The sequence below is a fragment of the Conger conger genome, chromosome 15 (genome assembly GCF_963514075.1).
Source record: "Conger conger chromosome 15, fConCon1.1, whole genome shotgun sequence".
NCBI lineage: Eukaryota > Metazoa > Chordata > Actinopteri > Anguilliformes > Congridae > Conger > Conger conger.
The window spans coordinates 10,052,931-10,067,453 of NC_083774.1; the positions used below are offsets into that span (position 1 = coordinate 10,052,931).

Genomic DNA, 14,523 nt, shown 5'->3' on the forward strand with positions numbered 1-14,523 from the left:
CTTGACACAATAAAGTAGCATTAACATAATTGCTGTTTTAAAGATTCATGAGGGTTCTTTTACTGCCTAAAAATGTCTGAACGATTCACACATTGTCACACTAGGACGAGACAAAGGCTGAAAATGTGACACAGGCCTTCAGGGCTGTACTGAGGCCAGCCAGCAGGAGGCGGTGTTGGCTCTGTGATGGCGATGGCCGTGACAGAGTGCACACGCACACGCGGGCGCCGGGCCAAGCCCCAGAGCTGCAGTGGGTGGGACCGGCACACCCAGCCGGCCTCACTACTGAGAAGTGACCTCAACGTGCATCTGGGGAGCAGACCACGGCACACGGGACCCGGCACACGGGCCGCAGAGCAGGCGTGACGAGCGGGGGGCACGCAGGAGTCCGGCCGCAGATGTGCGAGCGGGTCGCCGCGTGCCACAGAGACGCTGGCCCTCCGCACAGAGCACCACGCACTCGTTTAGGAGCTGTAGGGCTCGTGTTTCTGCCCCTGCGCCACAGAGCACCAAGCACAGGTTTAGGAGCTGTAGGGCTCGTGTTTCTGCCCCTGCGCCACAGAGTACCAAGCACAGGTTTAGGAGCTGTAGGGCTCGTGTTTCTGCCCCTCAGCACAGAGCACCACGCACTCGATTAGGAGCTGTAGGGCTCCTGTTTCTGCCACAGAGCACCATGCACTAGTTTAGGAGCTGTAGGGCTCGTGTTTCTGCCCCACCACCACAGAGCACCACGCACTCGTTTAGGAGCTGTAGGGCTCGTGTTTCTGCCACAGAGCACCAAGCACTTGATAAGGAGCTGTAGGGCTTGTGTTTCTGCCACAGAGCACCAAGCACTCGATTAGGAGCTGTAGGGCTCGTGTTTCTGCCACAGAGCACCAAGCACTCGATTAGGAGCTGTAGGGCTCGTGTTTCTGCCCCTGCACCACAGAGCACCACGCACTAGTTTAGGAGCTGTAGGGCTCGTGTTTCTGCCCCTGCGCCACAGAGCACCAAGCACTCGATTAGGAGCTGTAGGGCTCGTGTTTCTGCCCCTGCACCACAGAGCACCACGCACTAGTTTAGGAGCTGTAGGGCTCGTGTTTCTGCCCCTGCGCCACAGAGCACCAAGCACTCGATTAGGAGCTGTAGGGCTCGTGTTTCTGCCCCTGCGCCACAGAGCACCAAGCACTCGATTAGGAGCTGTAGGGCTCGTGTTTCTGCCCCTGCACCACAGAGCACCACGCACTAGTTTAGGAGCTGTAGGGCTCGTGTTTCTGCCCCTGCGCCACAGAGCACCAAGCACTCGATTAGGAGCTGTAGGGCTCGTGTTTCTGCCCCTGCACCACAGAGCACCACGCACGAGTTTAGGAGCTGTAGGGCTCGTGTTTCTGCCCCTGCACCACAGAGCACCACGCACTAGTTTAAGAGCTGTAGGGCTTGTGTTTCCCAGATCGCTTTTTACCGCAGCACGAGGCAGGCTAGGGGGCAGCGACCCTGCCGTTACCTCTGCCGTTACACAGCGCTTACCCACAATGCAGCACAACACACTACGCAAATGACCAAGAAATAACTATACTATACTAAGAAATAATAATACTACAGCATTCACAAGGGAAATACCAATATGTGTTTCTGTGAAGAATTACCACCCAAACAGGGATATAGTGAGTTCAATTGCATCATATATTAAAAGACTGACGTACGAAAAGCAAAACAAAAACAAGCATATTTTATTTAAATATGGATGCGCCAGAATTATGTCTAGGGGATCATTGTGGTTTTTAATGGCCAGAATTGGATTCCCCTTACTCCAAAAATAAAAAAAATAAAAAAAATAAAATAATAAAAAAACTGACACAAGAGAATTCTGAATACTGTGGGTGGAAAGTGTGTCATGAATACACTTTTGAAATGTAATTTTAATGAGCAATCCCTTGATAGCTACAAGGGAATTAAAGACACTTTCTGATTCTGATTACAGGATTGCCGTTCAGTCAATTTTCTGAAAATCTATAATAATGGCAATTACGTATAATAATGACAACAACGCCGCAGAAAAACAGCCCTGTGCACTGATGACCTTGGCTGGGTTACAGCACGCGGCCCACAGGTGGGTCATGTGACAGCGCAGGCAGGGACACATCTGTGAGACTGTCTCCATTTAAATATATGCACACGCAGCAATTTCCCCCCGTCACTGCAGATCAGCCATTAAAATATCCCAAGCTGTTCTAAGAGCACGTAATTTACTGCAACACCACTTTAAATCAAGTGCTGCCTTCGCAGACAGACTCCTGTCTCCGAATGGAATTTATGAATCAACGCCAATCTGCTATCTTCATGTTTTTTTTCCCCCCCTGTACGATCACACTTCTCATCCCCCAATGCAAAAAACTGACAATACTATCAGGAATGGGCTCCATACAAAACAAGCAACCGGAGACATAAGAACTAAATTATGGTTTTATGTCGTTCTGGGTTTGTAGGGCTTGCGGACTTTTAAGACGCATGAATTATTAACCCAGGGTTGAGACTGGATACAGAGAGTTCAGGGAGGTGCATTTAGCCTTCCATGATCATGCTCATCAGCACTTAACAAAAGGAGGCTGTTAAATAAATCTGAAGGTTCTTTGGAGAGCCAGAAAAAAGAAAGAAAAAAAAGGTCCGCCAATATGTCTTTAACAATGACCACCAATCACAATCATCTAGTTAGGACCCATAAATACACTTATATTAAACTGAAAATGTATTCTGTAATTACACTTTCTTTAGAATGCTCAGACGTACCACTAGAAAGCAGAATAGGAGTGTTTAAATGGAATTTAATAGCCCTATTAAATAAATGATACTAAGATTAAGCACTGTTGTAAGTGCTATTTTCTCTTCAAACAGAAATGTATTTGCATTTAAATTAGTAAGCAATTTGTTATGCCACAGCACCTTTAGTGCAATACCTCCTATGAGCTTCATCATTTGGTTAAGAGAACCCTGAAGAGACTCTTTCAAAAGGTCTTGCCATATCAATTAGTTAGGGATGGTAGGAACTGAAGCCTACTATGAAGTAAAAAAACAAAAAACTACTGATTACAGCATCCAATATTCCAGAAATATCCAAGTGCTAAACAAAAGGAAGGAAACTAATTGAGGAGTGTGGATGATGGCACAATGGTTAATGAACAAATTAGTAAATAAATGAATAATCTAATTGCTTCTATCAATTCCTTTAAAGACACCTTTTGTAGCACTGATGAACACCTTGCTGTGTCAAAAGCACAGCTAGTTACTCTGGTGTCCCATGAATCCCTTGAAAGACTGTGTGAAAGTGGGCATTACGTTAGGAGAGGAAGGTGATAAAAACCCAGGGGCGTATTGTGAGTAGGACGAGGACAAGAACATGGACGTTGAGCCTGGTCACCTCTTGGAGCTGGACGTATCTTCCCTCCAGCACAGTGCATGCATTGCCTTTCTCAGCCAGCTGTTTCTGGAGCTTGATCATCTCCACGTTGTCCTTGATGGTTAACCTAAGATAGACCACCACAAACATGTCAGGGGGAGCTTCTGAAGAAAAAAATGCTGAAAAAAAAAAAACAGTACAACCATCCCTTATTCTATAATCGTCCAAAACTTGTAACTGAAAATCAAGACAATTTCCCAGAAAAGGGGTACACTTGTTTGTGGTTTCAACCAAAAAGTAATTATTTGAAACTCCATACATGTGCACCATGCTTACCAATCTAACTACTAGCCAAAACTGATTGGGACAATTATGTAAAGTCACTATTAGAATATTACCCACAGCGATACTGAAAAACAGATTTTTTTTTTTTTTTAGAAAAGAGAAGAAAACTGTCTTGCATATGTAAGTGCATCACAATGTATATGTTGAGAGGAATCTCAACAAGGGAGAAAAGTCATCTGCATTCAGTTCAGACAGCGGACGTCCAAAAGCCCCACATCTGCGGCCCAGCTGAGCGCCGAACGGCTCGGTTTTTATGCCTTCGGATATCAAAGAGCGAGGGGCGCTCTGGCACTGCCCGAGCGCTTGTCCATTTAGGGAAGACAAATAAGCACAAAACCTGGGGCGCTATCCAAAAGCCGTCTTTGACACAATGTTGAAATGGGAACTTGGCTCCCCAACATGTTATCATACATTAAAGCGCTGCGGTGAGCTTAGACAAGCATTGTCAAGATGCTTGTTTTTGGAACACTAATGCAGTCACACTTTTCTCATTAATCTGGCTCAGCGCTCCAACGTGGAACATTGGTATTCATGAAACCGCTCGATGGCTTGGAAGCCATTTTGGGAACGCTTTTCTGCGAAGAGAGAGGAGTACGGGAAACATTAATGCAGAAGGTGTGTGGTACTTGAACAGAGGTCAAGCTCTCTGCTTGCCTGATGAGCTTATACCGCCATAAATATGTTAGCCCACACGCTGAACGAAAACAAATTATTTACTGGCAATGGTCTAATGGCCACCATTATTCTAGCCAATTCTATAGCTAAACTAACCTCCCCATGAGTGCTACAGCTAAGGCACAAACAGATACTTACACTTTGACCTGCGCAATTTATGAAGCATTTTATAAGATGCTGTCAGCTATAATTTATGGCATATGAGGAGATACAATGCAGCCATGGTGCCACTGACTCGTAGCATCAACGACACACGATGTGAACTGTTTTTGATCCACTTTGAGGGCTCGTGTCCCATAAAGTACATTTTTGAGGTCTCAAGCGCTGGAAAGGGGAAAAAAAACAGCTGCCAAATCAAAAGGACAATGTACAAGGAAAGCAATGTCATCCCTTACAAATTATTATTTGTAGTGAGAATGAAACCAATTTGTACCATAGACATTTTTAAGATATTGTGGTTTCAGAGAAGCACTGAAACCGATGGGGCCAAATTGAAGGCATCGCGGCCAAAAATATTTTTTAAATGGACTCACCAACGCCAGGCCTCTCTGTCACTGAGTGTCTCTTCCATTACGGGAAAAGATTGAGCGATACCGATGTTAATTTCCTTTCTTATTTTCCCTCTCGCAAAACACACACGCATGAACCCACACACAGCAGGAGAAACACATTTTTCCCCCGTTTCTTTGGTGTCGAGTGCAAAGGATTTTTCTAAACCATGTGAAAATTTTCTTAAATCCCATTATGCGATATGCAATGAAACTCATCCAGCACATGATTCAGTTCAGTGTAAGCGTACTGGGTAACAAAACAGTTCTACAATAGGCCTACAACATGATGACATTGCGGAAAAACAATGAGATTTGAAAAATATAACAATGCTTAGCTACGGTTACTCTCTGGCCGAGAGAGAAATCAGAGAAGTACCCAATACGGGACATGGCTCTGATGTGACATTCGAGACAAAAAAGGCCCCGTCCTGCCTAGCGAGACCACAAGGTGCACGTATGATGTCATACCTAAATTGGGCTATGAGAAGCAACCAACAGCACGCACACTAGTACTTCCAAAAGCTTAGAAAGTGGGGTTCTGAGATCATCGGAAAGACTAGAAGATGACAGAAAGTGTCCACATTTAAAACTTTTAAAACTTAAACCATCACTTTTTTTCTTTGCTCGCTGGTGTTCGAATCTTACGTTTAACAAAAACAATTTTAATTGCTTGAATCTTGGGGACTAGATATACAGAATATGGTGATACATATTTCACTCCACAATCAGTATAAATTATGGGGTTCAGAAAATATATGTCTCTGTGTGAAAGACCGTGCAGTAAGTTAATATTTTTTGACAGGAGAAAACTGAAAAAGCCGATACAAATTCAACAAGAACAAAAATACAGTTATGAGCAAGTCTTTCTCTTTTAAAACTGTCGTAATGGTTTCTGGTTGCAATTTCATGACATCAGATTTATGTACAATAAATATTCTCAGTGAAATGACCCTAATCAGTTTCATCTTAAAAAGAGGGTTTTTGAGGAACAGTGTTTCTCCCATGGTACGAGCACTTGACCGTGGGACCACAGGGTGCAATAAGTAATTATCTGAACCAATAAAGTGACAGCCTTGCAAACATCCAGCATCGTCACCACTGGCCTCGGGGTGCCGTTTGTGCGCTCAGATAAACAAACGAGCCAATTCTCAATACGCTTCGCATTACAGACATGTCCTTATTCCGTTTCAATTGGAGGCAGCACCGAAAGCTGTTTTTTGTTGAGCTCGTGTCCCACATTTTGCTACTTCTTCTGTCACACACATTTCAGGGCCCACGACTCTTGTCTGTTTTATCTCACAATTTATGCCTTTAGAGTAAACACGACGCTCGTCGCTTCAGCCGATCCCACAACTTGTAGCTGAAAATGCGAAACATGGCACTTGCTTCCTAGAATTCCACACTACATTCACTTGAGTGTGTGCACACGCGCACATACTGTTCACTGTTTAACCCTTTTGAGTCCCACAACTACTGTAAAACGTGCCATATGACACTCTAGACCTGATACCCTTTTCAACCAATCAAAATGACCGCTATACTATTGTTTTGAAACCCTACTCTACCCTCTCACCTTTCTCAACCAAAGCCACTTCATATTGGGCTTGGGACCAAAAGGGTTAATAATGCATGCTGCAGCAAGAGAAAAAGACAAATATATGTCCTAGTCAATCCAGTATTCCTGACATGTGTATGTCTTTAACTGACGATGGATTGTAAGGAGCACATGGACAAATCACAGCCAAGCATTTTGGTCACAGTAACAATAAAGGACCATGACTAATGAAAGCAAGCAGGCTTGCGTTTCCACATCAAAGATATTAAAGGGGTATGGGTAGCCAAAGTTTGGGGTCATTTTAATCCCAAAGCAAACCGATCGACCGGTTAAGCACATGCCACGAGGGGTTTGTAATCATTGGTCATGACTGATTGTTACCACATATTGCTAGTTTGAACCTGTACTCAACCTCAGAACAGAAGGAATGAAACAATATGCATATGTTATGTCCCCCAATTACGAGTCAAAGACATCCAAGCCATCGTATGAGACCTTCTGGAGACAATTCTCAAATTTTCATGCAAACGGCTGAGGTTTGTCTCATATCCACGCTCTGCATAATGCTTTATAATTTCACTCACTAAGACTAAACACAGCAGCCTAACGGAGAACGCTAACGCCTCATAACTTCACTCACTAAGACTAAACACAGCAGCATAACGGAGAACGGTAACGCCTCATGACTTCACTCACTCAGACTAAACACAGCAGCACAGCGGAGAACGCTAACGCCTCATAACTTCACTCACTAAGACTAAACACAGCAGTAGCATAACGGAGAACGGTAACGCCTCATGACTTCACTCACTAAGACTAAACACAGCAGCATAACGGAGAACGCTAACGCCTCATAACTTCACTCACTAAGACTAAACACAGCAGCATAGCGGAGAACGCTAACGCCTCATAACTTCACTCACTAAGACTAAACACAGCAGTAGCATAACGGAGAACGGTAACGCCTCATGACTTCACTCACTAAGACTAAACACAGCAGCATAACGGAGAACGCTAACACCTCATGACTTCACTCACTCAGACTAAACACAGTAGCATAACGGTGGTACGGTAGTGCCGCAGCAGCGAGTAATTCGAAGGTTGAATACTGATTTTCCACGAGCACACTTCAAAACTCACTCAGGAACACATAAATAATGGGAAAGCATGTCAGTGAAAGAGGGGTTTGTTTTGAATGAACAGTTTGCTTTAGAAGGAACACTCTTTTTGCCCTCTTCCAGAAGAACTGGTGTTGGGTGTGCACCTTCACAAAAGTAGTCGTTTCATTTTCCCTCCAATCTTCACAATTGCCTAAAGTGCCCTGGCTCCAGGAGTGATTTTATGAAGATCCAGGGGAGGGACTTCAAACGGGAGGGTGCGACAGTGCCACTCAACGCGTGCGGGGAGGGGGGGGTTGGTAGAGCGTTGCTCCTGAAGCTGTTTTAAATGCCGGCTTTATGCTGCGTGATCTGCTCACAGCCCAGGCTGCAGGGGGCCCTCGGTAATGTCCAGGTTTTGTATTACTAAAACATTATTCTCCGCTGCGCACTTCCTTGGTTTGGTCCCCCCCCGTGTGTCACTGCGTTTCATCGGAGGCCAAGTCCCCACATCTATCCCAGCTTTCCTCTGTCCCTCTGCCAGCTGAATGAAGCATCTTTCGCCTCCGTGAGAAGCCTACCATTCACTTCTGCTGCGAGGATATAAGAGCTTCCCCTGCATGTCTTTGGGCAAATAGACAACAATTTCAATACCATACTGTAATCTACTTGTGCTTGCCTTTTAAAAGTGAACTTATGCTCACTTGCCATGTGCTATTCATCTGAGTATTCTCCACATCATTTCATTTCTGACTGAACATTAAGGAACAAAAGCCAAAGACTAAAAACCTGCTTACATGAACTCAGAGGGAAGGCACGCACAAATTATCATTAAAGACCACAAACTCCCCTATGCAAACAGCTAATGTAAAACAGCCAACTTCAGAAACTTTACACTTTATATTTACACCACAAATTGCTCCTAAGCTGTCTCTTTGAACTCTCAACTACTAATGTCATACCTCAGGAATGATGAAAATAAGTGGACTCTATATATTGTGCCTAGAGATGTAGTGGCCATCAGTGAAGGTATAGGGTAGAGACAAAGTGATCTTCAAAAGGGTACAGGGTAGAGACAGTGATCTTCAGAAGGGTACAGGGTAGAGACAGTGATCTTCAGAAGGGTACAGGGTGGAGACAGTGATCTTCAGAAGGGTACAGGGTAGTATACGGCAGACACAGTGGCTTGTATGGAGACTGTAGTGTAAGGACTATGGGCTGTAGTAAAGTGTGGCGTAGAGACAGACCGTTAGATGGAGATGGTGGGTTACCTCTGTCCACTGGTCTGCTGCTCTCTCAGCTGTAACAGTAACTCCTCAGACTCCTTCTCCTTCTGCTTCAACTCCTCCTGCAGCATCACCACCCCTCTATCCATATCATCCATCTGCCCCCTCTGAGACTCGATCACATTCTCCCTGTACACATGCATATACACACACACGCACACATATACACACACATTACATTGCATTATTGGCATTTGGCAGACGCTGTTATCCAGAGCGACATACAGTTGATGAGACTAAGCAGGAGACAATCCTCCCCTGGAGCAATGCAGGGTTAAGGGCCTTGCTCAAGGGCCCAACGGCTGTGCAGATCTTATTGTGGCTACACCGGGATTAGAACCACTGACCTTGCGTGTCCCAGTCATTTACCTTAACCACTACGCTACAGGCCGCCCCACACACACATATGTACAAACACACGCACGTACACACACACACGCACGCACACACATATGCACAAACACACAAACACACACACACATGCACAAAGCATTAGATTGTTAAGTCACTAAGAGCCAATTACAGTTTTTCTGATGATTTCAGACTAACCACAAAAACTTTTGATAGTGAAATAGTGAAGACCAGTGATTTGGTAATAGATATTGGGAGGGCATAAAACTGTCCTTAGCGCACATTCCACATTCATTTAACAATAATAAGCCTGCTGAAGTACTAAAACAATAGAAAATAATTGTATTCATACTCCGTGATAACCCCGGCTGCTTACTGCATGCAGTCAAATGGGAAGTTTGACTGCATGCAGTCAAACTTGGTCAAAGCAGTTAAACCTGAATGACCATTTCTGCCTGAGTCAGCATGGAAGACCTAAGAGGGAAGATCTAACGCCCATAACAGTAACCCGTCTGAGCTGGAGCTGGTCTGGGGAGGTGATGGGAGGTGCGTACAGGTTGCGTATCTCCGCCCTGGCTTCGTCCAGCAGGCTGTGTCCGTATCGGGGCTGCTGGGACTGGGGAGGCCTCCCATCCAGCTCCACGCTCCGGGAACCTGGGAAGGGAGCGGAAAACATTCCTCAGAGTCCTACGGCAGACGGCCACGGCCCCGCTGCCGGGTCACATTACGTCTCAATGGAGACGGACGACCAGGGCCCCGGCAATTAGGGGTTAAAAGAGGAGAGTGTGTCGCATGAGAAAACATAATCCTGCAATAAACCCGGGCCCAATGAAAGTGCGGTTCAGCACCAGCGGTGCGGTAAAGGGGGCCCGCTCCGTACCATCCCCTCCCTCCGACCGGTGGGCCCCGACAGAAATCCCAGAGAATATACCGTCCGCCTCGGCGTCTGTTCAGCCCACCGCTGCGTGTGACATTCGAACAGAGGGCCCTGTGTGTTTAACGGACTTCCTATTAAAGCGCTCAGTGATGGCGGTATTTAAAGCACAGACGTAGCACCGTGCCTCCTCTGTGCTGGGCTTGGACAGCGTCCCGTGGCAGGGGAACGCCACATCTGAGAGAGGGCTGCACGCTCCCTCGGCTTGCACACCATGTGCGTTTCTCTTGTGGTGGCGTGTGATCATCTCGAGAAGCATAATTGTAATGTATTAAATGGCGAATACAGTATGTTTTGCGAACCGTCATATGGATCTCTGCATGTTCCAAAACCTTTATGAAATGGGTTACACTGGCATGGAGGCAATTCAAGCTACTGATCTTTACCACTCCATCCACAAAGTTATTTTTATTAGAAATTATTGGCAAGCAAATAGTCCCTATATTATTTATTTTTCTGTCCAGAGACTACAGATCACAGACCATGGAAAATAATGTTGAATTCAGCAAGAGGTTTTAAAATACACGGACAAACTCGGATTCTAATGAGAATGCTGGATCTTAAATGAGACTTTCCTGGCAACAATTATCACTGACATTGGTTAGAAAGGCACCTAAGTTGGTTTTAGAAGACCGCAGTAAATAGAGAAACAGCTCTGTTTGCTATAACTTTGCATGTGCCATTGGCTTGGCATGGGCTGGGTACATTCAAACGAGCAGTTGACCAGGGGCTCATTTCCATGGGGTAATTACTAAATTCCCCAGACTGCTGAACCTCTTTCAGACTGCAGTTATGTCTACGTGCTAAATGATAACAGTAGGGACAGTGATTTAGTGAGAGAGCGGCTCTAGGTGGTCTGTAATCGTAACGTAAGGATGCGGTGGATGTTACAGACAGCTGAGTGACAGGGACGTGTGTGTGTGTGTAGAAGGTGTGAGGGAGGACAGGGATGTGTGTGTCTAGAAGGTGTGTGTGTGTGTGTGTGTGTTTGTAGAAGGTGTGAGGGGGGACAGGGACAGGGGCATGTGTGTGCAGAAGGTGTGTGTGTGTGTGTGTGTGTGTGTGTGTGTGTTTGTAGAAGGTGTGAGGGGGGACAGGGACAGGGGCATGTGTGTGCAGAAGGTGTGTGTGTGTGGGGGTGTGTGTAGAAGGTGTGTGTGTGTGTGTGTGTGTGTGTAGAAGGTGTGTGTGTGTGTGTGTGTAGAAGGTGTGTGTGTGTGTGTGTGTGTGTGTGTGTGTGTAGAAGGTGTGTTTGTGTGTGTAGAAGGTGTGTGTGTGTGTGTGTAGAAGGTGGGGGGGGTTGTGTGAGTGTGTAGAAGGTGTGTGTGTGTATGCAGAAGGTGTGTATGTGGGGGGGGGTTGTGCGTGTGTGTGTGTGTGTGTGTAGAAGGTGTGTGGGGGTGTGTGTGTGTAGAAGGTGTGTGTGTGTGTGTGTGTGTGTAGAAGGTGTGTGTGTGTGTGTCTGTGTGTGCGTGTGTGTGTAGAAGGTGTGTGTGTGTGTGTGTGTGTGTGTAGAAGGTGTGTGTGTGTGTGTGTGTGTGTGTGTAGAAGGTGTTCGTGTGTGTGTGTAGAAGGTGTGTGTGTGTGTGTGTGTGTAGAAGGTGTGTGTGTGTGTGTGTGTGTGTGTGTAGAAGGTGTGTGTGTGTGTGTGTGTGTGTAGAAGGTGTGAGTGTGTGTGTGTAGAAGGTGTGTGTGTGTGTGTGTGTAGAAGGTGTGTGTGTGTGTGTGTGTGTGTAGAAGGTGTGTGTGTGTGTGTGTGTAGAAGGTGTGTGTGTGTGTGTGTAGAAGGTGTGTGTGTGTGTGTGTGTAGAAGGTGTGTGTGTGTGTGTGTGTGTGTGTGTGTGTAGAAGGTGTGTGTGTGTGTGTGTGTGTGTGTGTGTAGAAGGTGTGAGGGGGGACAGGAACAGGGACGTGTGTGTGTGTGTGTGTGTGTGTGTGTAGAAGGTGTGAGGGGGGACAGGAACAGGGACGTGAGTGTGAGGGGTGAGGACAGCACCTTTGCCGTGGCTGCTGTGGGCCGGGGCGGGGCTGCTCTCCCGGACACGGCGCAGGCCCGTGTTGATGCGCGACTGCACGTGCCCGTAGGGGGCGCCGCGGCGGCCCTGCACCAGCAGCTGCTGCCGGGCGGCGAGGAGGCGCTGCCTCAGGCCCTCGTTGTGCTTCTCCAGCTCCCGCACGCGCTCCTGCAGCTCCTCCACCATCTCCTCCAGCTCCACGTCCCGCACGCCGGCCGCCGCCGCCGCCCGCGCGCCCGCCTGCTCCTCCCGCTTCCGGTCCTTCAGCAGCCGGATCAGCTTGGTGGCCATCCTGCCCCGGGAGCCGGGGGGAGGGAAGGGGGGGGGACACAGTCACGGAAAGAGCCGGAATGCGAACACTCAGCACCAGGGGAAAAAAAATTTCATCTGAAAGGAGACATAATCACTCCCAAAGACTCCAGTATGGAACCTGAATAATACATTTCAGGTTTTGATATAACTATTACTGCCTGTGAAGAGGCCTTTGATGTTAATGGAAACCACTGGGCAGCAATCTGCTTTATAGCACTGACAAATAATGCTTTCCTTGGGCTTATCGTTGAAGGGTAGATCATGGGGGGAGCACATATTTGCTCCATATGCTCATCGACTACCAAAAAAAAAAAAAAGAAAGAAAGAACAAATCAAAATTACTCCTCTATTTGAACACAGGGCATAATGCTGAGAACAGTTGCAGGCAGAGGATGTGGTGAGTGAAATGTACAGTTCGCAATTTTATTATTAATGGTAAAAAAGAAAGGTTCATAATGGTGAGAGAGACCTTTCCGTGACTATTGTTTGCAGTTCTTTCTTCCACTAGTGGCTTTTGTTTTACCCTTCCTGTAGAAACCACACTACAATTTGATAATGCAATACAATGTCTAGGTGGCCCAATATAAATTCTGCAATAGGAAACACATCCTCCTTCATAAAGGAACCTATCTTTAAACTTATGATTTAAAAGGCTTGAGGAAAAAGTGACTGTGGGGGCTAAGGCTGGGTCTTGTGCTTAATGCAGACCATGCGCAATGGGTCTTGTCTTTGTTTAATGCTCTCTATTGTATTTTTGGCACAGAGTTCTGTCTACCTTTGATTTCTGCCAGGCTTTTCTTATTCTCTCATTATATCATAAAAAGAGTCTTGTCAAAGGGTCGTCCGGAGCTGAGGCAATGTGGAATAATACAAAACATGCCCAACAGTCACTGGAACCAGAGCTTTTAGGGGGAAGCGAGTACTATACAGGCGATTTGACCAAGCTGTCCGGAAATTTTATTTGTGTACTTCATCCCAGAATCTTGTAAATGCTCTGAAACTCCTACTGCCCGTTTATAAAAATCCCCAGGTCGGAAATGGGGAATGCATATTCAGTTTAGAAGGGGAGCGATATTCAGTAAGTGAATGAAGTGTACTGTTGGCAAAGTTAAAGAGGACTGCAAAGCACAAGAACTAATAATTTGCCTCTTTACCAGTTAATAAAAAAATTGCCCCACCTGATGTATGACTTGGAGGTCTAACATTTCCCTTTCAAATTCTTGAATGCAACTCATTTTTAAAAGTTTCTTTTTTGACCACATAAACCATAACGTCAGTTTAATATTTTGCATGAAAACTGTCATTTTTCTTCATGTGGTTATGGTTTTAACATGACTTTATTCAGTCAGACCGCTGAACTGAACTGTATTCTCCTATTCCACAATTGCATTGCTATGACAGAAGCACTCTGGAAGTTAGCAGGAGTAGCTGTAGTAGTGCTAGCAGCAATGCTAATATCAGGAATTATAAGCAGTTTCCTAACATTAATTGAATAATACGCAGAAAATATATTCATCTTACTGCTGACATCTTACTACTATGTTTTCAATTAATTGAAATTACATGACATGTCATCTGGCTGGCACTTTAATCCAAAGCGACTTCCCAGTTGATTAGACAAAGCATGAAAACCTTTTTTGAATTTGTTACTTAAGCACACAGGACAAAAGGTAAAGCCCCAGTGGCTTGATGATGTTACATGTAAGCATGAGGAATCTATGTCTAAACTAGGCTATGTTTTTAGACAGAGAATTGGCCCACAGTTCTTTCAATATTGAGTATTGGGGAGGACACAGCAGTACAGGCATAAGGCATGGGACTGACTGCTGCACACACACACACACACCTCTTGATCTTGTCCTCCTGCTTGTGGGTGTGCTGTTTCAGCAGCAGGTTCTCCTCGTGGAGGCGCAGGAAGCGGTCCTCCAGGTCCTCGCGGCTGATCCGGGACACGGTCTGGCGTTCCCGGGCATTCTGCGCTGACGACGGCTCTGCCAACACAATTCCCACATCTTTAACGGCCCCCCTT

At 45.9% G+C, this 14,523-nt stretch overlaps 1 protein-coding gene across 1 annotated transcript in view; it reads right to left on the minus strand.

The window, feature by feature from the left end:
• Positions 1-14,523, minus strand: part of rpgrip1l (RPGRIP1 like) — a 62,050-nt gene that overhangs the window by 44,308 nt on the left and 3,219 nt on the right. The window contains exons 3-7 of the mRNA XM_061221886.1: positions 14,341-14,485; positions 12,164-12,474; positions 9,788-9,887; positions 8,868-9,011; positions 3,395-3,500 (exon numbers count right to left, since the gene is read on the minus strand). Of these exons, the coding sequence (XP_061077870.1) occupies positions 3,395-3,500; positions 8,868-9,011; positions 9,788-9,887; positions 12,164-12,474; positions 14,341-14,485 (806 nt within the window). The remainder of the gene's footprint in view (positions 1-3,394; positions 3,501-8,867; positions 9,012-9,787; positions 9,888-12,163; positions 12,475-14,340; positions 14,486-14,523) is intronic.